A 22,419-nucleotide genomic window follows, 5' to 3' on the forward strand; every position below is an offset into this window, starting at 1 on the left:
CAGACAGGTTAAACCTAGCGAGCAGGAACACGGGAGGTGTAAATTTGATCCTACCTTGGAGCAAGGAGGTGGGCTAGGTGACCATGTGAGGTCTTTCCAGTTTTGTTTTCTGTTTCTGGTCATTTTTTCCTGGCGCAATTTGTCTGTTGATTCAGGCCGGGGAAAAAACCTCAGCAGAAAGCAAGGATGCAAGCGGGTGGGTTCCCTCCCTCCCCGACTAGCGCGCACACATTTTGAAAGGCGACATCCCACAACGGCTCTCAAAGGCACGCCGCAGGGGCTGCTGCTGTACGGAGGGAGGGAGGGAGGGCAGGGAGCTGCTTCATTTGCCCCCTCGACCTTGGGTCGCTCGAGGTTTTGGGCAGCCCGAGGGAATCCATGCAGAAACGACGCTGCCCGGCACGTTCCCACTGCTGCATCTCCTCCCCGCGTTGCCTCTGCGATGGAGGCCTCCAGAATTCAGACCTACAACTATTTCCCACCTCCCCCAGGCTGGGGAAGGAGCTAGGAGACCCTTCAAAAAGCCCTGGACCCTCCAACCAGTAGAGCAAAAGAAGAGCAGCTCAAGTCCCACCTACGACGTTCAGGGCTCGCCTTCTCCTCCTTGCAGGCCAGCATCTGTCCCCGCTCGAAGGGAGGATCACGGGGAAAGCGAGCGTGCACCCTGTACGTGCCGTAACAGCAGCCCCGGGTCCCAGGTCCTCCCTCCGTCGCCTTCATCTTGGGGTGCAACAGCAGCTCCAAGCCTCGGGCACGCAGGAGGTGGCCTCCTCTCCCTCGGGCGATGGGCTCTGCTCTGCTCTCCCGCCCGGGGTGAGCCGCAGGTGGGAGCGCACCGCCCTGGAGGCCATTTACGCCCCTCTACGCTACCCCGATTAGGAACCCGACTCCTTTGGCGTTGCTGAAATGTGAACCTATGTCCTAAGATAATGGCTAATTAAAGCACTTTAATGCTTTAAAGGTTTTGAAACAATCGTTCGTGTTTTCAATGTTAACTAAGGCTTTGTCCGGCAGTATTAACCGATACACTCCAACCATGGTATGAATGGTATTTTTTGTAATGTTATCTTTGGAAAATGTGTTATTTTTATAGCTGTGGTTTCTCTTTTTTTTTTTTTTTGTAACACAATAAAAGCACATGTGGGAATTACAACATCTGGCAACTAAAGTCTTGCTTATATCGTACGGAAAGTGTCCTCCTATACCAGCATAAGCCTTAAAGCGTAAGACCTTGAAGGGCCTCAAGTTGCTTTGCTTCATCAAGCAACCACGAAGCTACGAAGAGACGCAGTTCTGCGCAGGAGCAGCTGCCAAAGCACCAGTGCCGTTAACAGGCCCTTTGCTCCGTACAGACATCAGGACAACCGGCCTGAGGCAGCAGAGAGCTTTCCTCCACAACTAGGGTTACTGCTCTGGGGGAGCGTGCGAGAGCAGTTTGCTCCCCGTATGCAGGCAGCCTTACCCCTCCCCGAAAGCTCTCAGTGCTGCTTTCCGTTCCCAGCGCTCCGCTGGAGGAAGCGTACGTCCCACACAAGTCTCACCTGCACAGAGCCAGCCTGGAAATCCCACCAAAACGGAAAGAATCCCGCTTGCTATTAATACATTGCTATAGTGATTACAGAGAGGCAAATGTCTACTTCTTTATAGGTAATTTTTTTTTTTTTTTCAATAAATGACTAGAAAATAGAGAATGAAATTGATAGCAACCTTTATCGTTAAGATGTAGCTTTTCTGAGTTTGAAAAATTATACCGTTAAAAACAATTTCCACAAGAGAATTGTCTTTAATTATAAACGTCACCGCTATTTCTAGTTTTAGTAATATATATTGCATATGTAGGAATTGGAAATTGATTGAACTAAAGAGTCTTGCAAGAAGTGTCGTTTATAAACTAACACTCAAGGCAAGGACATTATTTTAATACAATAAAAAAAGCTTTCAAAAGATCTTGAAAACTGGTGTGTGAGAAACAGACAAGAATAGTCAAATCTATACATCTGCAATAAGCTCAACACAAGGATAAAAAGGTACCAAGAACCTGGCTTAAAAGCAGACTTGCCTGTTGTTGAAGGCACTATCTTTTTCTGTGGTATATATTCCAAATCTGCTGGACTGTAAAAAAGAAAAAACCTTTAAAATACATACTCAGGTGCCCTTCCTACACTCAAGCAATGTGATTATTAGTTCAATTTTGCTACTAAAATGTTAACATACAACATTTGCATTTAAGCAAGGAAAACAACAGCCTCCAGACAGCTACCTTGCTGCTGCTGCGAGTAATCAGACAACGCTCAGCCCGGGTGCCGAATAACCCACCCAGCAGCCGCACGTCTCGGTAACAGATGTTGTACAGGGCCCCTGTACAAATTCACAGATTGCATTCTGAAAAAAAACTTTAATAATGCAGTGCTTATTACTGAAATGCCCAAGTGCGTTGCTCCTCTATGGAATAGCCTTAATTTATGGCCCTACTACAAAGGCTCATCTCTCTACCGTCAGGACGGTCGGAGGTCTCCCGCTCTGCTTTTTCATGTCTTTTCCCCACTCCCCAAGAAAATTAGGTCATAACTTCTCTTCAAAAAGGTTTAGAAAACCCAGTAAAAAGAACAAACAAAACAATAAATAGGAGGCCCAGAGGCGAGTTCAGCACAGAAGTCACATTCCTGCATATGCTGAAGGGAAATGAGCATGGACCAGACGGACGCTCCCGTATTTTTTTTGAGCATTACACCATCTCGCTTGCGAAGCTGCCAGGAAAGCCACCCGCTTGCACCGTTCCCATCACAGATGGTAGTGGTCTACACCACCTTACCACGGCCCCAGGAGCATCAGTCTTCTCCCAGGAAAACAGAGCCCCACGGCCAGCAGAGCTCTCCAGGAGGAAAAGCCGCCTGGATGAAACCGCCCAGAATTTCTCGAGGGCTCTGGCTGACGCGGCTAAGAAACATCCACAGCCTCAGCGCCGAGCACTTCTGGTTCAAAAGTGCCTCCGTCTTCTCCGCATTCCCAGCGGAAAGATCAAAACTGCAAGTCTTATTTTAAGGTTACAGCGGAGACATCGCTAGGTGGAAAGACTTCACTGTAGCACACCTTAACGGTTATCCTTCACCTCAGAAAACAGCAGCGTGTATCACATTATCTCAGTCTTGATTACAGACGAATCTATTGCTTCGTTGCGCAAGTCAACAGCGGATCCGTTTCTCCAGGACTGTTCAGCAGCTGCAGCGACCTGAATCGTCCAGAGAAACTGCTCTTTGGTTATCACGGGGGGTTCCTTGCCTGCGGGGACAAGGAATGAGGTGCTTAGGGACATGGTATACTGGTGGTCTTGGTAGTGTCAGGTTTACGGTTGGACTCGATGATCTTAAAGGTCTTTTCCAACCTATACGATTCTGTGATTCTGTGAATGAAGCACTGGATGAAACCCATATTATCACCTGCTCTGCCTTTTGGCACATCGCCACCCACCACGGCATCCCTCTTCAGCTCCCGGAGCTGGGGCTTCAGATTTTAAAAGGAAACTTTCAACCCTCTCTTCCTTCCTGTCCTGTGACTAAAATCCTGTATTTTTGTCGATGCAGCCAGCAGAACAGAAATGTTTTTATTCCTTCTGGGCAGCCAGGATTCTAGATGAGGGTCTCCTGGCTGTTATAAATGGCTGCTTTCTTCACAAATGACAGTAAGGTCCAACGTAATTTTCCCTCCCAATTTTCATTGCTTCTCTGAACAGTTTCAGATCAACACTCCATCCCTCACCCGTCTCACTTGACTTGAAAGTGAGAAAAGAAGCGCACCCCCCAACGAAGCCAAGTCATTCACTTTCATTTACTGAAACAAGGTTAGTTGTTCGCACTTTCATCAAACTACCAGCTCTTCGGAGGCTGACCACTCCGCGCATGTTTTTTACCGAGCTGCATGCACTGTCGTGCTCAACATGCGTCTGCTGAGAACCCCAGCGCTTGTGAGGGCGGCAGCCCAGCCCGTGAAACCCCGTGTTTACTTATGGGGAGCTTGCTCATCACCTGCACAACACTGGCTTAACCTTAACCATGACGATTCGCACTCCTATTTTTCACACCTACTCATTTCTCTTTGGGATTTCAGACACAAACACCAAATTGCAATTGTTATTGGAACAGCTTCCAAGGGAAGTTTTCGTAGAAAGCAAATCCAAAGCAATGCTAGCCACTACCGTAAGCCTCGTCCTACCTTTCAGGGTTCTCAGGAAGTGTCGAAAGAGCTCCCTGTGTGCATCCCTGTAGCGATCAGCTTGGGTATGTGAATATATGGATACCGAAGTCCCATGCTCCGTAATCCCCAGAGGATTCTGATTATCTACCCGTAACGTTCCTTGAGAACCATGAACCTGCAGGGAAGGCAGCAAACAGGAAAGAGAACAACATTTTTAAGTTATCCTGCTTTCAACCTTAAACACCTGGCTAGTCTATAGAAGCCCTGGTTTGCACAAGCAAGTAAAAAAGTAACTCCTAATTTTAGAAGCCACAACCGACATACCCCCTTGTATGGATCAGACATGCCAGAAAAGACCAGGTACGTGTTGTTATACAGCGGCTTCCGCTTATGTGATACCTCCACTTTTTTTTTTCCTTTTGTAAGCATTTAACAGATATTACTCCCCAAATCCAGCCCACGCATCTGTTATAATTCATGACTTGAGGAATTTACAGACAATTTGCCTCTGAGTTTACACTTTTCTTCCCCTTCAATATCCTTAACTCATGGCTTGCTATACACCTAAAAACACCTGGAAAGACAACAAATGAACTGTGCGACAACATTTCAGCCTCAGGAGAGCTGACACCGATTCCTGCTCTAGTATGACTGCATGCAGCTTATAACCCCAACAGAACACATGTAAACAGAGGCAAAATTCAGGTAACAAAAGAGAAAGCGGATTGTAAATTAAACACACACAAGCAACCCACTGCTGCCGAGGTAGAGAGGTGTTTTGTGAAACGTGCTTGCAGGCATACGCTCGGGGCACAACACATACGGCCCCACGTGAACACATACAGGGTAAAACTTGCGCTAGCCTGCGGTGTCGCGACAGACTTGACTTAAAAGTAAGAACGCACCTCTAGTCTCTGATCACAGCTTTTAGTGCAGTGCTGACTGATGTCCAAAGTAACAATTGCTCCGCTAGGAAATTTCATGCTGACCGCTACAGTGTCTGCATCCTTCAAGTAGGCCATATCTGAGTGACAAAAAAGGCACTCACTCACACCAGGAACAGCAAACCAGCAAGTACTACGACTACAAAGTGCTCTTCTTCCTTTAAGAGGCGACACTGGCTCTACAATACCTTCAAACAGGAAGCAACGGCGACAAAGCGCTTTCTGCAACGTACACCAGCTGGTTTACCTTTATCGGCACTTTTGACGGAGAACAACAAGCTCTGCGGAAACACACAGCCCCTGGGCCTGAACTCCGCCTTCCCAGCCCGTGGCTCTCCCTAAAGAAGGCTTCCACTTCTTCTTCCAAACACATTTGCCTTTGTAGCTTATTACAACCAAGATCAGGCAACTTCCAGCACGTAGCTAGAACGAGGCAGATGGTACAAAATCCTCCCTGGGGCATTTTGTTTGTTGCATTTCAGTGCTTTACCATAGATTATAACATTGCATACCACACCTTCTAACAACAGCCAGTCAAGGTTGGCGGCAGCTGCAATTACCTAATTAAAACTTTGCATTTCCATTTAAAAAATGGCAGCTTCCAGTTTTATGGTTAGTTTAAATTAGTCTGGTAACCCAGAGCGCGCCCGTCAGCTTGACACAATCCAGAGTAAATTCACATCTTTAACTGTGCTGAGATCAACAGGAAAGTGCCAGAGAAATCAGAGAAAGCAGAGAACTGAAAAAGACTGCATTGACATTCTTGTAAGCACAAAGCATTGCTCATTATTTTCTGCACTCTGGTTTTCAAATGGCAAACTTGATACCCCGCAATTGCCATACAGAGCAGAGTTCAGCAATACCTCTACAGCAACCGCTCCACATCAGCAGGGAATTGACAAAATTCAGAAATCATCGCTAAATACCTGTCTACACAACTTCTTGAGAAACTTGCCTTCTATTTCACTAGACTATTTTTTCAACTGTTCTATGATGGAACAATTATGTCATGGCTACTGTGCTCTCGTACACTCTTTCCTCCCAGTTTTAGTACTGAAGTCCAGAGGTACACAATAAACTATCAAAAGATTTATTCTTACCTGCACAGAATGCATGCCCCAATGAAAATATTGTATCTGGTGCACGCTCTCCCAACAACAAACTGATAATATCTATATCGTGCACAGCAGCATTATAAAAAATTCCACCTGGAAGAAGCAAAACCGGGCATTAAGGTCTCCACATTTAAAACCCACAGTCAATGTACATTTCTGAACTGTACTGAGGTCGATATAAAAAGCCCCCTACATCGAAGAAACTAATACTAAAAGCAAACAGAAAAGCGCAACAAAAATAAAGATTGGTAAAGAAAATGCTCCTCAAAAGAAAACTCAGGCATCTTAAGGCTATATAAACATAGGGGACTTTCCACCAGAACATGGGGCAAGACACATTGCCAGTCCTTTGAGAACGAACTTTTCAGAAGCAAGCTACTCAGTACCTGATGTTTTTAGGAAGCTCAGAGACGCTGCTGGATATATGCTGCTAATCGTTGATATCCGGTGGATCCTCCCCAGCGCCTGGCTGTCGTGGACTTTCTTGTACAAGAACTGCAGTGCTGGGTCAAAACGCCTTCAAAGAGAAACAAGGAATGCGGTACAGCGTTTGGGAGGGAAAGAGGTCACCTGGGCCGCCATTACCACTGCGGTGCACGAGGCCGACTTGATGGCAGACAGCGGCGAGCGTGCAACACGAACCCCACCAGACAGACGGGGTTAGCCACAGCTTTCGAAGTTCAGCCACTTATTATGTATGAATTTTTGCTTCTTGCAAACGAGCCTAATATCTGCACTTGTGAAGACTTAAACTAACAACTTTAATGAAGAAATTAAACTATGGGGACTAAAGGCATTTAAAGGTCCAGTAAATTACCTACAGCTCTTCTTAGAGCCCTACCTACAAGTTTATATTCAGTTGAGTGTTGACCAAAACCTCAGCTGAGGTTCAGCCTTATGGCTGGGATCAGATCTGTACATATAGCACTCAAATGGAAAAGGCAAATATAGGGCAGATATTTTGTGTAATTACGTATTAGTGTATATGAAATACATATATATTTGTCCAAACAAGCTTTATTTGCAACAAAATTAGCTATTCTCAGCAAAGGAGCACAAAATGATCAGGTGTGTTTACTAACAACCTACATCCACTCAGCATACGGTGTTCAATACCGGGCGCAAGTTTAAAGCAGCATTCTTGGCTTTTAGCAGAGCTCCCTGAGCTCCCGCAAGTTTAACGGAGCGGAAGTGAATTAAAATTAATCTACTTTCCTTCTGTTTCAACTATTTAATCTTAAAGGTCCAGACGTAAGGTCACAAGTGGAAATATCACTTTATAAAGATTAATAAATCTCTTCCCATCAGATAGGCCAGTAATTCTAACAGCAAGCCGAATATTCATGGCCACATAGTTTGCAATCCTCAAGGTTAATAATCCTCAAGCACCATGCCTTCTAAAGGCATAAAAAGAAGTTGCAAGTAAAATGCAGCTCTATGCAGACCCCAGTGTCTGAAATTCAATTTGAGTGGAAAGTTAAGTAGTGGATGGGGCCAATGTCTCCCTAAAGACGGTGCTCTAAAAGGAACTTCAAAAGGTCGCTTGTTCTTTTGTTGAAGAGTTACTCTAAGCTTTCACTTGTATTTGCTAACACACGTACTTACGTTTCACAGGATCAACATCATCTAAGTAAGTACAGAATATAATTAGCAAATCAGTGAAAATACAAAGACATTACAAAAAAGGAAGAGTTTTCAGTATTATGAAAATATAATCAAAGAGCAGCCTTTTTGTCTGCTATTTTAAAGAACGTAGCTAATTCACTGACCTTCTTCCAATGTTATTTCTAGTTTGCTGCAACAAAGCTGTCAAACAGGGAAAAAAGGAGAGATACCCTCAGATCCAGAAAAAGTACAACACACATGGGCAGAAGTTGCATAAGGAAGTCTAATACATGAGCAAAGTTTAATGCCGTAGGGCATTACTAGACTGAGCAGGGTTGCAGACTAAATGCGTTACAACAGAGCAGTGCAAAGCAGGTCTCAGTAGCTGCACGCTTAATAAAATCACAGACCTGCCTGACCTGGTGGTTGTACATGCACGAAAAACCATAGGCAAAAAGCATCCTAAAACCACAGACCAAGATCGTGCCTGGGAGAATGGCACAGCACTGTCGGAATATTTCCTTCTCTGAAGCTCCAACTAGCTGTAGCATTTGCAAAACCTCGAAAGGACTGCAGAGGTGTGGACCCCAACTGCCTTTGGCCATTCCAAAAAAAAAAAAAAAGAAGCTTTCACATGTTGAAAGCTTCATCATTTGAGTTCCACCAGCATCCAATTGAGTGAACATTTATTTTAATCTTATGACAGCTAGAGTTTATCTCCATTAAGGCATGAAAAATTAATCCAATCCAATTAACTCCCAGATGAACAACGTTAACAAGCAGCAGTGAAACTAAGTTTATTTGAGGACAAATTCAGGAAAGCCTGAGGAATCAATGCTACTTTCAGAGACGTGCTTCTTATCAAGGATAAATCAGAAGAAAAATGCTGGTCTTACTTGTAGAACCCACACACCAACGGCCTTCCACATCTGTCAGCTTCATCGAAACAAGCTTCCGCCGTCTGCCTGTCAAAACTGGGCAGCCTCTCGCAAAATACACCTTTTCCTGTGCAAAATGGTACAGAACACAGGACTGAAGGCAAGACACAGTCTGCGCAAAATGTTTTTATCTTGCAATAACATATACATGTCATTACATTCTAGAAAGTATGTTTGATGAAACCGAAGCATGGAGTTTTATTTGTTGATGCTACTAACTCCCTTTTGGCCTCCAGCTGTGGTTTTGCTAGCTGGTTACAGACCCCAAGAAGCGTGACTGTTTTGACAGCCAGCTTTCCTTTGAGTCCTAGTGGTATTTCTAGGACTAGACACTCCACAGCTGCACTGGGACCAGCACGGTACAAACTCCATTGGTGTTAAGCCATTAACAGCAGTGTCATCAGTGGACTTTCTCTTTAATTATGCAATTAGGTAGTCCGCACAACTCAAGGGACATTGCTGAAATGAGAAAGCATTCACATTTGAAGCGTTTAGCAAACATACAAGGTCTGCCTCAATGTCTGCTTGACTACAGATAAAAGCTGAATTGTCAGTTGTTCCTCTTACCCGCTCGTAAAGCGTCTATTACAATCTCAGAGGCTTCTTCAGGTGGCGAACAAATAATGGCTCCAGAGACTCTGCAGAAGTCAAAAGAAAGATCTTCAGTGAAGACAAGGTTTTTCCTAGAATGAACGCTCAAAAGCTCCTTTCAGTTACAGTTATTTTTACAATAGCCGCCTTAAACCTTGAGAAAGAGTTAAAAAAGACATAAAACCCCGTTGCTCCAGAAGAGCAAGTTGTTATAAAGGGAACTCGGTACCTGCTTGCAAGGACAAAATACGGGATGACTTATAAAGGTTAAAATTACAAGTGGCACAATGGAATTGCATTGCTTTTCCTGCATCTTAAAGGAGAAAGTCTTTTAAAGGTGTCCTTTGAAAATGAGTTAAATCCTGCTAGTTAACACATACAGTGAAATCAAAAGTACGTGGTAGAGCTGCTGAACAAGTGACCGGTACATCTTAGCTTATTACCATTCTTTAGTTTCTAATATCAAACCCATCTTTCTTAAAAGCTCTGCCTTTCACTTTTGCAATGGTATTTAAAATACCAATTTGAGAACTGACTGTAACCACATCACTCGATGGTACTTGTTCAGTTCAGCTGTAAAGCACAACGCCACAATCTTTCCTATTTACAGCAATCCTCGCTTATCTCAGTTTCAAAAGAGCCACCAAAGTCAGCCAGCTGCTTCGAGGCAGAAAAACTGGTAGGCAGCAGGAACGCGTCGTTTATTGCTCTATGGGAATGGAGGAAAACAAGGGGTTTTTATATTTCTTAACAAAACTGCCTGCAACTGAACTCCTCCGAGTTCCCATTGATTCGGGGCATGTGAGCCAAGCTAAGCTTCTCAGGGACTTCTGAGGCGTCTATGGGTAGATGACATGACATGCTACGTAAGGCTTGGCCTGTAACGGCCCCTCGGTCTCGCTCCATTCCCATACGTGGGCCAGACAAGCACAGTCTGGCTCCACTACGGCGCAGCGGCATTTTCCAGAGGGGGAAGCAAGCCTTGCGCGGAGACGCTCGCCCCAAGCCTCGCGGCAGGGAAGAAGCACGCACGGGAGTTAGCGGTGGACAGTACCGCTGATCGTTGAGCGCGACATCGGCGTCCTGCTGCCGCAGCACCCTGGTGCCGGCCAGGAACTCGGCGCCGAAGGCGCGCTCCACCTCCTCCAGCTGATCCTCCACAACATAAAGCAAGCAGCAGCCGTTTTCCTCCATCAGGCTTTGAAAGAAGGCTTTATTAACGAGCCCCACGCCGAAGAGGGCGAGGCCAACGCCGCTGCCAGCGCTGCCGTGCCGTCCGGCGGGCGCCGGGCTGTCGGAGGCCTCGGGCGCAGCCCCCCTTTGGCCAGGCTGCTTTGAGGGGGCAGGTGCGATCCTCACGTGGAAGGCGGCAAGCGCCGAGGGGTGGCTGGCGGAGGTGGAGGGCGTCGGGTCTTCCCTGGGGGCGGCCCCGCTGGCGGGGGAGCTGGCGGCGACGGGGCGGTGGGGAGCCAGCGGCTTGTGGTAGGAGGGCGGCGAGGGGACCGTGCCGTAGCTGGCGCTGGTGCCGGCGCTGGCGGCGAGGATGAAGGACGGCTGGGAGAGCAGGGAGGGCGCGTCGAGCTGCAGGGGCAGGCCGGTGCCGACGTCCGGACCTGCGGAGCTGGGCGAGACAGAAGAGGGCTTGGGGTGAGGCTCCGCTCCCCCTCGCCGAGCGAGGGGCAGAGGCCCCGCGCCTTCAGCCCGCTCCCCGCAACCCCCCTGCTGCCCAGCGGCCCCGGCCGGCGCAGGGAGAAGCCGGGCCGGCCCGGGCACTCACAGGAGCAGCGGGGCGCGCAGGCCGTGCTGGCGGAGGAGGCGGCGGTTGCGGTAGTGGCGGCCGGAGGAGAGGTGCTCGAGGATGCGGTCGCGGCGCACCCGCATGGGCAGCTGGCAGGAGGTGCAGTACAGCGTCTCCACCACCGCCGCCTCCCCGGCAGCGCCGCGCTCCAGGAGGTGCCGCTTCACCGCCAGCTCCGAGAACTCGGCCGCGTAGTCGTGCAGCGTCTTCTTCTTCCGCCCCATGGCGGCGGCGCGGCCCGGCCCGGCCGCCCCGGAAGCGGAAGGCGCGGCCCCGCCGCCGTTGCCTGGCAGCCGGGCGCGGCGGGAGGCGGAGGCTGCGGGCCCTGCCCCCGAGCGAGCCCCCGCTCCCGCAGCCGGCGCCTGACAACGCCGGGAGAGGGGACGAGTCGCCCCGCCAGGCACCAGGGCGGACCCCGCCACCTCGGACTTCAGCCCCGGTTCCGAGCCCCCCCCTCCCCTCTCCGGGCAGGAGTCCTCGCCCCTCCCTGCAGCGCGGAGATGGAAGGAGCGAGCCCCGCCGAGGCAGCCCCCGAGGAAGCCGTCGGCCACGCCGACGCCCGCGGGGCCCTGCAGCAGGAGCAGGCGCGGGTGGCAAAGCTCACCGAGCTCCAGAACGGCGAGCGAGAGCTCCGCGAGGAACTGCAGAAAGCGAAGGATGACTACAACATGGCCACAGGTACCGGGGGAAGGCGTCCAGAAAACACAGTTCTAGCTACCAGGTTAATCTTCTTGCGATTCCACTTCTTTTACCTAGAAAAAATCCTAGGTTACGTTCGCATGAGCACAAACCCTTCTGCATTCGATTGTTGCTCACAGTGGGGCGGAACTGCCGCTTGCTTCGAAACACCTTTCTCTCCCTGCTTAGAAGTGAGGCGCACGGGGGAACCCTGCGGAGGAAGCCCTGAGCAGTATTCCGGGGCACCCAGCAGCGGTGCAGCACTCTGGCAAAGCTGTGCTTGTGTTACCAACTCTGTTAGGCCTCAGAGTAGCTCCTACCTCCCGCAATGACGTTAGTGAAGTTCAATATATATCCCAGCGAAGTGCTATGAAACGCATTATGAACCAGCGTCACTGCGGCTGAAGCGTTAACTTCGGCCACGGTCTATACTCAGACGGTTACAACAGCTCTGCTTACGCTTACCTGACAAAGATGCCGTGAAGCTTTTGGCGGGGATTCGGTTTGCTTACAGTACTACGCCAACCTTACAGGTGCCATCTCTTCCTTGCAAAGACAACTGGAGATCCAAGAATCCCAGCTTCGGAGAATCAAATCTGAAAAGGAAACGCTCCAAAAGAAGCTCAGAGAGCGAGAAAATCAGCTACAAGCCATGTCTACCAAGGTACCCCCCTGAGAGCATGCTGGGCATTGTTAGGAGAGCTGGCAGCAGGGAATTTGGGCTTTATGCAACAGTTCCCTTCCTCATAGACAGGAGGTGCACCCGTGAACTGCAAAACTAAAGTGTAACATTTTCTCTTAAGTTTTGCAGCCTGAGAGAAGAACAGAAACCCGAAGAAATGATGGTGACAATAGAGAAGGAGAACTGCAGTCTTCGACAGGTAAATTCGGTGCAAAGCCGCTACAGAAAATTCTTCTATTAGCTGCTTAGTTGTGCTTGTTTTAGGCTTGGGGGAGTTTGCCACATAAAAAACCCTACTCAATCCAGTAGTTTTAAGGAAAACACCAAGTAATAACAGTTACCAGTACTGGCAAGGTTGTTAGTCTGTAGACTCTGCCCAGGAAATACAAGAAGCTTTTGGACCAGATACTGGGAAGATGCAGCCAAGCCTGCTCACTTTTTTCCTCACGATAATGGCTTGATTTATCTGTCTCCTCAGGTTGTTACAGAACAAGAATCCAAACTGGCTGAGCAGAACAAGCTGATCAGTGAGTTACAGGGGACAGTCAGCCAGCTACAGGCAGAGGTTCTGACCAGCCAATACCACATCCACAAGCAGCAACGGGCCCAAGAGGCGATCCAGAGCCAAGCTGAGACACTGCAGCACAGGGAGCTGCAAACTAGAGTGGCACTTGAATGCATCACCAGCAGGGTAAGTGTAGCCTCCTTCACTTCAGCCTCCTACCTCCCCCTTGGGAGACGCTTCAACCATTTCAAGCAGAGAATCTGAAAGCTTAGAGACATTCTTGGGCAGAAGCACAGTGGGAGATGCACCAGGACACTGCAGTCCTTTGCTCTTGGGGCCCAGCTTCCCTTTGCAGCCACAGGGCCAGAGGAGCAGGAAACTCAGTCCATTTGCTTCGCAGCTTTTTAGCATGCAGCTCTTATGTCACTTACAAAACAAACAGGCCTCAAATACCAGAAGCCCTTGAGAAACTCAAGTTCAGAACAGTTACATCACCAGATTTCTAATATCCTTCCAGGCTCAAAGTAACAGGTTATCACCTTAAAGCCATTTCCTGCAGGCGTATGTGCCTGGTAGCAAGCACAGAGCCTGATACCTGGGTAAGGGACTCAGTCCACCCAGAAACACATCATTATCACAGTACTTGCAGTGAAGCCCAGTCAAACTGCCTGTAATTTCACATAAACAGACTTTCCATTTCATCATTCACTAGTACTTTGTCCAATCTGACAGCGTAGTCTCTGTAAATCCATGCAAATGCCAAAGAATTGTGTATAAAGACTAAACACACCTACTTTCCTCTTTTATCAAAAGTTTGAAAGATACCGAAGCAAAATAATTCAGGCCACGTTCAGTACGGCAGGCAGCAAGCCTCCCCAGGCAGAGGTCACGGATGAGGAGGTGCTGGAGGCAATGCAGGTACGTGGCTCTTTCGAACTCTGCGTCTAGCAGCCGGCAAGGGACTGATGAGATAACAGAACACTTGGCAGTACTGCTCTCCACCTAATGCTTTCCCACCTCTTTACACATCCCTAATTTTCAGAAAATAATTAACGAACGGATGGAGTTCCATCAGATGCTGAAACAGAAAGGCGTCAAGGTCCCATCGCTCTACAGCATCGACACGTCTGCTTCATCACCTACCAGTGCTAAGGGAAGGAGAAAGAGTCCTACAAGGTAGCATCTTTTAACGCCCAAAAAGCAGCCCTAATGGCCGAGTTGGAATACATCACCAACTTCAGGCTCCTGTTCCTTGGTTTTGAGATGGTAACTAACAAATTAAACTCATTTTCCTGAAATCACGTTCTGCGGGAATATCTAATTCAATTGTTTCAACCGACTTGGAGCACAATTCACTGTAAATCATTGGTCTGTAGAAACATTTGACTTCACAAGGAAGCTTGAAGCACTACTAAGGACCGCTTGGCTACAAGTAGCTGGAAAGCATTAAATTACCATTTTTGCAGTATACAATAACTGCTTTGGCAAGTTTGTATAGTCACATGACTGGAAAATTCACCAATGCCAAAACAAGTGACAGTGACATATGACTGCAAGAACTGTTTTATTTTTCCATTCAATATGCAAGTCCCAACACGTGGACTTACTTGACACGGTATCTAGAAGGTCAGTTAAAGCTCTATATAATTTTTAACAGAAAAAAGTCAATCTGTAGGTCACCCTAGCTTATGGAGAGGTTTGCACTCATACAGGTAGTAGCCCAGACATAAGAGTCACCCACAGTCTGTAAAAATTAGAACCAGCCACACTACCTGTATTTTGGAAGGTGTCCCCAACACTCCTCCTGTGGGAGTGTGACAGAAAGCTCCAGGAGGGTCACGCTGGGCAAGACTGCTTATATTTTGGGGAGACAGGGAGCTTTAGTAGTGTCGATGTAAGGCAGCATTAGCCCTCTGAACGGGAACTGAACTTTATCATCAAGAATAAATTCAGTGCTCGATCAACAGGAACTCAACAGGTCCACAACAAGGTTACTACAACTGGGATTTCCACAAGGATGGGTGATGGCTCTAAGACGTACTGGGACACACCAACCCCTGCAGTCAATTCAACTGACTTCGCTTAAAAATGGAAGCTGTGTTAATGTCTGAACACAGAAACCATCACTTTAAAACTAATTCCTCAAGTTCTGACAGCAATTAAATTTTCACAATTACTCCAGATATAAAAATAAAATTACACAGAATAAGATGTTAGCGATGTAGTTTTGCATTCCGTCTTCAGTATTGGTACATAGCACATGACTTAGTTTCAATGCTGTCACCTACTGGACTTCTCAGTTTAAGCTGCCAAAATAATAATCCAGCTGAAACATACCGGGAAGAAATAGCGATCTTGCAGAAAAAGATGACTGCACTCATTTTGTAAACGCTAAGATGTCATAATGATTTTCTCTACAAGTTAATGCATTCTGACTTCCAATACTTTCTCTGCCTTTAAGTTTGCATTTGAAGATGCTGTTATCTCTACCTCGTCAGAATACTGATGACTTTCTATTAAGGCTGAAAGAATGCACTACTCCTTGCTGTAGCTTGATCAAACTTTGAAGTTCTTACATAGCCAGGCAGGATGTACTGCATCTTTTCTTTAAAAAAACCCTGCCTCACTGTGTACAAGTTGCATTGTTGAATATGGAAAAAAAAAAGTAATAATTTTCTTAGCTTTGATAGCTGCTAACGTATTACAGTCAGAAGAGAGGAAACTGTGGTTAGGTCAGTTTTTGAAGGATAAAGTACTTTCAAGTTGCCATCAGTGTCCACCACTCGAACCTGCTCCACTACCAATGGAAAATTCATCAGCTGCAGATTTTGGCTGGGGTTCAAATTCACTGGTCCACAAAGAGCATCAGATTCGTTATCCGAGCCCGAGTCTTCCTTATTTTCCAAGGTAAATCGGTTCAGTTCTGCAATTTTCTGTTAAAAGCAAGATACAGAAAACAAGATTAATTCTGCAGCTAAGGCCTCAGAGCAACTCCAGGCTGCTTCCAAAGTGTGGATCTGGCCAGCCTCTGGAGGAACGTCTGCATGAAAACATCTTCAGTGGGTTAGAATCTCTCAGGAAACTGAAAGCGTTTTTGATGTTATCACTGCTGTGCTCTCCAGGAGGTCCCGCTCCTTCTGAACAGTTTAATTTTTTGCATTTAATGCAGAACTCAGGCTCTGTCAAAGCACTTGTCTAAGCAACAAGAGCCTGCTGTAGGATCACCACCACCGAGTTTGCTTTCGGTCCATTTGAAATTGTCTCTGTTACCACCTTGTGTCAACTACACAAATCAGTTAGCCTTCACCAATGTGTTCTAAAGCTTATGTTAACTGGACAAGAAAAAATACATTTATCTTGCAAAATATTTAACAGCATCCTATCCCGTACTCGCCATATACCAAGTTTTACCCTTTTCAGTAAGAAAGCTTTAATTAAAAGAAAGCATGTTGAATAGCATTTAATGAGACCGTCCTGCTGCTAATACAGCATCTGAAAGATAATTCTGTAACAATGATAGGACCGAGCAAGCTAATTGTCAGCAGGCTGAGGTGAGAAATCTCCCTAAAAGAATTTATTGGCAGCAATTGAAGCCATAAAATCACTAACGAGGGGAAAGTGTCGAAAGTCAAACCATAAATTTCCAATTGTGGTAACACAACATTATTTACCCTGGTGAGTTTTGAGGTCTGCCAGTTAGTCGGGATACAAGAATATAAAACCCTTTTGTGATACAGCAAGAACAGAAGAGTAAGTGAAGGAGAGGGAATAATAACAACAACAATAATAAACTTCTGTATTCTTCTCAATACACGTGAGCAATAAAACATTTTGTTAAGAAGCACACCAAGAGCAGACAGGATTATTTTACTGAACTACTTACTAGAATTAGTGTGTCCATGACATCTTTGCATATCTGTAAACTGGTATCGCTTGTCACTTCCAGAAATAGATCACGGGTGTCTTTTCTAATCTGTAAGAATTTCACCAGTAAAGCAAGTAAGGAATCGGAGCATACTCACCCACAGTCACTTGGCAACATTTCAATACACAAACTGAATGAAAGGCTTTCATTCAATTCAACTGGAGGCAAAGTACTGCCTTTCTTTACAAGTCACAAACCATATTCTTGCCGTTCAATAAAGCCATCTCTGCAAAGGCAAACTGGTGCCTTTGGAACAGCTTGCCAGACCTTTACAGATTTACAAAGGTTACAAATATAACTCCAAGACCCATCTCAATCTGACAGTCTAGCAGAGAAGATTCAGGCTTTGAAGATTTCTACTTGGAACACAATCACAAGTTTCACAGAACTGCATGCATCTTTGAATCTGGAGTTAAATATCTCTCGGTAGAAAGAAACACTGCTTAATTCTTATTAACCTATTTCCACTAACAGAGAGTACCTTTGTTTTCTCACTATTGGTTATAGGTGGGAAAGAAATCACAACGCCTTCGGCATCCACAAGACACGGGTAGTTATCTTTGCCATCCAATAACTGGAGATACCTGCCAAGAAAAACAAAGAAGCAGAAAGTGAGCAACTGAAACAGCAGCTGGACACAATGGCAGAAAATAGCAACAAAAACGAATTAGTGTGTTCCTGATCTACCACGTAGCAAAAACAGACGTCAGAGCACTAAAATTCAGCAAAATGGTATCATGGTGACACAGCTGAGGACAGCCACCAGCTGCAGGAAGTGACGGGCTAGAACCATAAAGGAACTCACATTTTAATATCCACGCTGTCAAAGTAGAGAGACATGCTTCTAGTGCCTTCAGAGATCCCAGTGCTCAAACAGGAAAATCAGAGTCCACTGTCTGATTCTTCCAGACAGCTTACCTAATTTTCCCTCTTACGTACTATGGTGATACAGTTCTCCCACCATGTACTTGGCAAATTTCCCCAAGGCGTACGAGTGATGGACATGGGCGGTGAGCTCTGCATGAGCAGTAAACAGAACAGGGCAGTGCCACACTCTGCTTTATAGTTCATCTGTCACTACATGCAGATTTACCACACCTCCGATTTGCTTAGTTTATTGAATTTGCATGACATACACTTCATTCCTCCTCAATTCCTTTCTATTTGCTATTCTAAATGTATTTGTCACCTCTAAGAATAATTCCTATGACAAGAATTTACTCTTGATGCAGCTAGAAATAAGAGAAGGCACTCATCATCCTCATTTCACTCCAGGTTACTCTATATATATAAATTCAGCTCAGTGTTTCTCATCTCAACTCCTAAAAGCCCATGCTGGGTTTGTTAGCCCCATCACCATTACAGAACATGCTTCGTAATACATTCGAGCACATTTTCTGCAGTGCTGTTTTTCCATAAGAGTTACCAAAATTCATATGAAGAAAACCAAAAAAGATCAGTATACTGACTTGTGCAAGCCAGAAACATTCTGACGCTTCTTCTGTTTCCTCTGCTCCTCAGCTTCTAACTGCAGCTGACGGAGAAGATCCTTTGCCTTGATCTCCTTTCGACCCAGGGGCATTATCTACACCACACAAGAAAACAAATGTTTGAGTTTAGGAGTGACTCAAAGACTAGGTTTATTAAAACTCTCCTGTAAGCAAGACAATAATTAAAACCACGCTTCTGTATGCCAGCATTCCTAACACCTTATTCAGTATGGAAATACACTTTCTATTTCACATGGACTACTATGATCACATTGACTTTAAACCTTTGTGTGAGGTACAACACCCACTCGAAAACCAGGCTCATTCGCTAGTACTAAACCGGGCGTGGACAGTTTTCTTAGCCACTTCCTTCATTGTCATTACTTACTGAATAATGTGAAAACCTGCTGTCTCATAACAGAAGCCATGTGCAAAAGGCTCTGTAAGCCATCAGGAAAACGAAGAATTCATTCCCGAGGACCAGGCCACGTGCACAGAACAGTTACAAACACAAGGTGTCTAGAGAGCAGAATGCAACAAACACTTTGGGTCAGCCTCAAAGAGTCAGAATGCCCTGACTGTTCGTTCGGTCCTCCAGCAAGACGGGTTCTGGAAGCAGGATATGAATGGACACACTGAAATACGCCTAAATAAATAAGGATGACAAATTCGCAGTATCGTTTTTACATTCTGGATTGAAGTTACAAGTACAGTCTAAGAGCTTGTCACAAAAATGTACTGCAAGCTTTTTTTTTTTTTCCCCCCTCTTCTTTGAAAGCAGCAACATAAACAACTCAAAACTGGGTCAATCAACAGAACCCGAGTTGATTTTAATTAACTTGAAGGCTGCTGCCATTCGAGGTGCACTCATACGAACAAGCACACTCCAGGCACATCCTAACATATACGGACCTCCAGGGAACATTAAGATGGTAACACCACAACACAGGAGAAAGGATCAACACTGAAACACCAATGCCTCAGTCACCCTAAGCAAAGGCACACATTAAGCAAGATCAGAATGCCTGTAGAGAAAAAAAAACCCCTACGTCTGCTTTCTGTGATTACGTAAGTCCTCGGGCAGATGCGCTCATAACTGGTCCTGCAGTAACACTAGGTAGCTCTGCAAGGCTTGTTCAAGCAGGCTTTGTTACAGCAGGATAGCAAGAAGGCTAGCACAGCTTCTAAATTAACGTTCCTCAAGTTAGTTTTACTAGCACCTACAGAGTAAGAAAAAAAAGCCTTTCCATTCTATACAGCTCCAGAAAGCAAAAGGAAAAAAATTGGAAAGGCCCACCGATGCTACTGGCCCTACCTTCAGTTCATCAGGAGGCTGAACGTCATATATCAGAGGACCTTTGATCAACTGCAAGTCATGGGTGGCAATTGTGGCTGCTGTCCGCTTTTCACAGATGTCTTCGTGCAGTTTAGTCTAAAACATAAAGAATGCCATCAAAATATATCAAAAACAGCAATGTGATTTATTCCTCCTAGGGTTCAGATTCTCCTGTATTTAGTGTTTGTAGCATTATCAGCTAGTTGAGTAACTCTTTTGCATTAAATGGAGCCCTTCTCTTCACCTGCAAAATCATTTTATCTGAATTACAAACCAGATGTAAAGATAGCGAATGATAGCACACAACATGTTTCTCAACTAGGAGATAAACAGTTTTAAATCGGAAAACAATCACAGATAGGCGAGTCTCGTAATCTGAAAGAAGCTAACACCTGCCATCTAATGGACAGGCGAGCAGTATGCCAGGTGAGAGTCTGTGGTTACGATGCCTTGGTTGGAAGGTTAGGCGTGCAAGACAGCTTTAGCCCAGATTAGGGACAAACCAGGGTACTTCTAACGTGGACGCGGGTCTATTACTAGTTTTCAACAGGTTCCACAGCACTAACAAGCTGTTGTTACAGAGGCAACGCAAATGCGTGTGCATGCATCGCCCTCTCATGGTAATATCGGAGCTCCTACTAGGTTCTTCATGAAAGCCACTTTTACTTATTACAGACCGACTAGGCGGCATGCTGCTGGCAGAGGCCACGCTGCGCTGCCATCCCGCCGCATCCTCACCACCTGCTAGGTGAAGAGTTCACTCTAAGTTTCAGAAACCTGTCTGCTGGAAGGAGCCTAGAACGGCCCATTTCCAACGCTGCTAGTAACGTTCCCGTTGCAAACAAGTAACGCAAGAACGCAGCAATTACCTGCGCGGACAGGAACCTCTTCAGAGCGTTTCCCGGCTTTAAGTTCACTCCCTTCAGTATGCAGCACACAATGAAGGGTCGAACATCTTTGACGCCCGGGCTCGCTTTGACCACCAAGGGTGCCGGGTTTTCGGAGACGTGCAGAACCTTCACCAGCAGCTTGCTCGCCTCCTCCAGCTCGTCCTGCTCCCCGTCCCTGCCATCCTTCTTCTGCTGCTTCTCCCTCTTCTTCTTCCTGGCCTCCTCTCTGGCGCTCTCGGCCTTCCCCTTCCCGCGGCCCCCGGCCCGCAGGTACTCCAGGATGGCCTTCGTCTGGCAGCCGTTGACCATCTTCTCCAGCCGCTTGTCCTTCAGCTGGTTGCCCCTGAAGTTGGCCTCCTTCAGCCGGGGGCAGTCGGCCAGCGCGGCGGGCAGCTCCCTCAGCTGGTTGTTGGCCACGTCCAGGCTCTGGAAGAGAGAGGCAGGGTGGTCAGCGGGGGCGGCGGGGACCCGGGGCAGCGGCGGGGGGGGCGGCGGGGCCGCTCCCACCTTGAGGGCCGGCAGGGCGGCGATGTCGGCGCCCAGCTCCGCCACCTCGTTGTCGGCCGCCTCCAGGCGGCTGAGGAGCGGGAAGGGCCCGCCGGCGGCAGCGGCGGGGGGCAGCAGCCCGCCGGGCAGCGCCCGCAGGCGGTTGCCGGAGAGCAGCAGCGCCTGGAGCTGCGGCGCGGCGCGGGCCAGCCCCGGGCCCAGCTCCCGCAGCCGGTTGCCGCTCAGGTTGAGGCTGCGCAGCTGCGGGAAGGCCGGGGCTCCCGCCGGCTCCGCCGCCGGCTCCGCGCCCGCCGCCCCGCCCAGCGCGGCGGGCAGCGCCTCCAGGCCGTTGCCGGAGAGGTCGAGGAGGCGGAGGGCCGGCAGCGGCCCGCCCAGCCCCGCGCCCAGCCCGGCGGGGCCCAGCGCGTTGCCGCGCAGCACCAGCGTGTGGAGGGCGGGCAGGGCGGCGGCCAGCCCGGGGCCCAGCTCCCGCAGCGCCGCGCACCCGCTCAGCTCCAGCGACTGCAGCAGCGGCAGCGCCAGCAGCGCCGCCGGCAGCCGCCCGCCGCCCGCCGCCACCCGCTCCGCCACCGCCGCGCCGGCCAGCGCCAGCTCCCGCCGCCGCTCCCGCGCCGCCGCCTCCAGCTCCGGCCAGGCCGCCGCCGCCATGGCGCCGCGCTCCCCCGCCCCGCCTGCGCCGGAGCCGCCCTCCTCCGCGGGAAGGCCCGCCCCGCCGCCGCTCCGCCCGGGGAGGGCTCGCCCGGCGCAGCCGAGACACCGCGTAGCCCCGAAGCGGCCCGCCCGCACCCGCCGGGCGGAGGAAAGGCAGCGCCCCGGGGCGCTGCGGTAACTCACCGCACCGGCCGAGACCCCGAAAACCGGCTACCACGGGCCCACCTCGCCCTCGGAGTAAACGAGGACCCGGCCCGCGACGCGCTCCGCCCGTCGACGCCGCAGGTGGCGGCTTAAAGGCTGAGCCGAGGGCTGCCGGCACTGCGGAGCACCGCGCTTGCTGCAGCGGTGCGGTACGGGTGCACTAAGGTGCTGCCGTGGCATTGCTTCTGCAGCCACGCTTTCACCCCCCCGGTACTGATTTCTGTTGGAACAGCGTGAAAACGCAGAGGTACCGTCCCAACTTGCTAAACAAATTTATTAAACAAGTGCAATAAAAATAACTTACATGTTTAACATAAGTGACTTTTTCTCTTGAAATGATAGCGATAAAATCTCTAGGATTTAAATACC

General features: G+C 48.2%; 3 protein-coding genes across 3 annotated transcripts; 1 reads left to right on the top strand and 2 right to left on the bottom strand.

Moving 5' to 3' along the window:
• Positions 1-1,091: 1,091 nt before the first annotated feature.
• On the bottom strand, positions 1,092-11,890 carry LOC140661460 (myo-inositol 2-dehydrogenase-like). Its single transcript, XM_072883583.1, has 9 exons — positions 11,162-11,890; positions 10,439-11,005; positions 9,361-9,431; positions 8,752-8,860; positions 6,637-6,767; positions 6,236-6,343; positions 5,097-5,215; positions 4,210-4,366; positions 1,092-3,279 (listed from the first exon to the last, which is right to left on the bottom strand). Exons 1-9 carry the CDS (start codon positions 11,404-11,406, stop codon positions 3,131-3,133), a joined length of 1,656 nt encoding a protein of 551 aa, XP_072739684.1. The 5' UTR covers positions 11,407-11,890; the 3' UTR covers positions 1,092-3,130.
• CCDC27 (coiled-coil domain containing 27) lies at positions 11,683-14,493 on the top strand. The gene is made up of 6 exons (XM_072883590.1): positions 11,683-11,860; positions 12,394-12,524; positions 12,664-12,741; positions 13,021-13,233; positions 13,861-13,965; positions 14,090-14,493. Exons 1-6 carry the CDS (start codon positions 11,683-11,685, stop codon positions 14,225-14,227), a joined length of 843 nt encoding a protein of 280 aa, XP_072739691.1. The 3' UTR covers positions 14,228-14,493.
• Positions 14,494-14,616: 123 nt separating this feature from the next.
• On the bottom strand, positions 14,617-22,068 carry LRRC47 (leucine rich repeat containing 47). Its single transcript, XM_072883578.1, has 7 exons — positions 21,196-22,068; positions 20,668-21,114; positions 19,778-19,894; positions 18,442-18,557; positions 17,454-17,556; positions 16,931-17,020; positions 14,617-15,980 (listed from the first exon to the last, which is right to left on the bottom strand). Exons 1-7 carry the CDS (start codon positions 21,841-21,843, stop codon positions 15,741-15,743), a joined length of 1,761 nt encoding a protein of 586 aa, XP_072739679.1. The 5' UTR covers positions 21,844-22,068; the 3' UTR covers positions 14,617-15,740.
• Between the last annotated feature and the right edge of the window lie 351 nt (positions 22,069-22,419).

Source organism: Ciconia boyciana, chromosome 19 (assembly GCF_034638445.1).
Source record: "Ciconia boyciana chromosome 19, ASM3463844v1, whole genome shotgun sequence".
Taxonomy (NCBI): Eukaryota; Metazoa; Chordata; class Aves; order Ciconiiformes; family Ciconiidae; genus Ciconia; species Ciconia boyciana.

Coding starts and splice junctions, on each gene's coding strand:
- LRRC47 (XM_072883578.1), bottom strand. CDS start 21,843: ATGGCGGCGGCGGCCTGGCCGGAGCTGGAGGCGGCGGCGCGGGAGCGG. Junction 21,115..21,195: donor CCGCCCTGCCGGCCCTCAAG/GTGGGAGCGGCC, acceptor TCTCTCTTCCAG/AGCCTGGACGTGGCCAACAA. Junction 15,981..16,930: donor TCATGGACACACTAATTCTA/GTAAGTAGTTCA, acceptor TGCTTTTAACAG/AAAATTGCAGAACTGAACCG.
- CCDC27 (XM_072883590.1), top strand. CDS start 11,683: ATGGAAGGAGCGAGCCCCGCCGAGGCAGCCCCCGAGGAAGCCGTCGGC. Junction 11,861..12,393: donor TGACTACAACATGGCCACAG/GTACCGGGGGAA, acceptor CCAACCTTACAG/GTGCCATCTCTTCCTTGCAA. Junction 12,742..13,020: donor AGAACTGCAGTCTTCGACAG/GTAAATTCGGTG, acceptor CTGTCTCCTCAG/GTTGTTACAGAACAAGAATC.
- LOC140661460 (XM_072883583.1), bottom strand. CDS start 11,406: ATGGGGCGGAAGAAGAAGACGCTGCACGACTACGCGGCCGAGTTCTCG. Junction 6,344..6,636: donor GAGCTTCCTAAAAACATCAG/GTACTGAGTAGC, acceptor TGCTTCTTCCAG/GTGGAATTTTTTATAATGCT. Junction 5,216..6,235: donor GGGGCATGCATTCTGTGCAG/GTAAGAATAAAT, acceptor TTTGTCACTCAG/ATATGGCCTACTTGAAGGAT.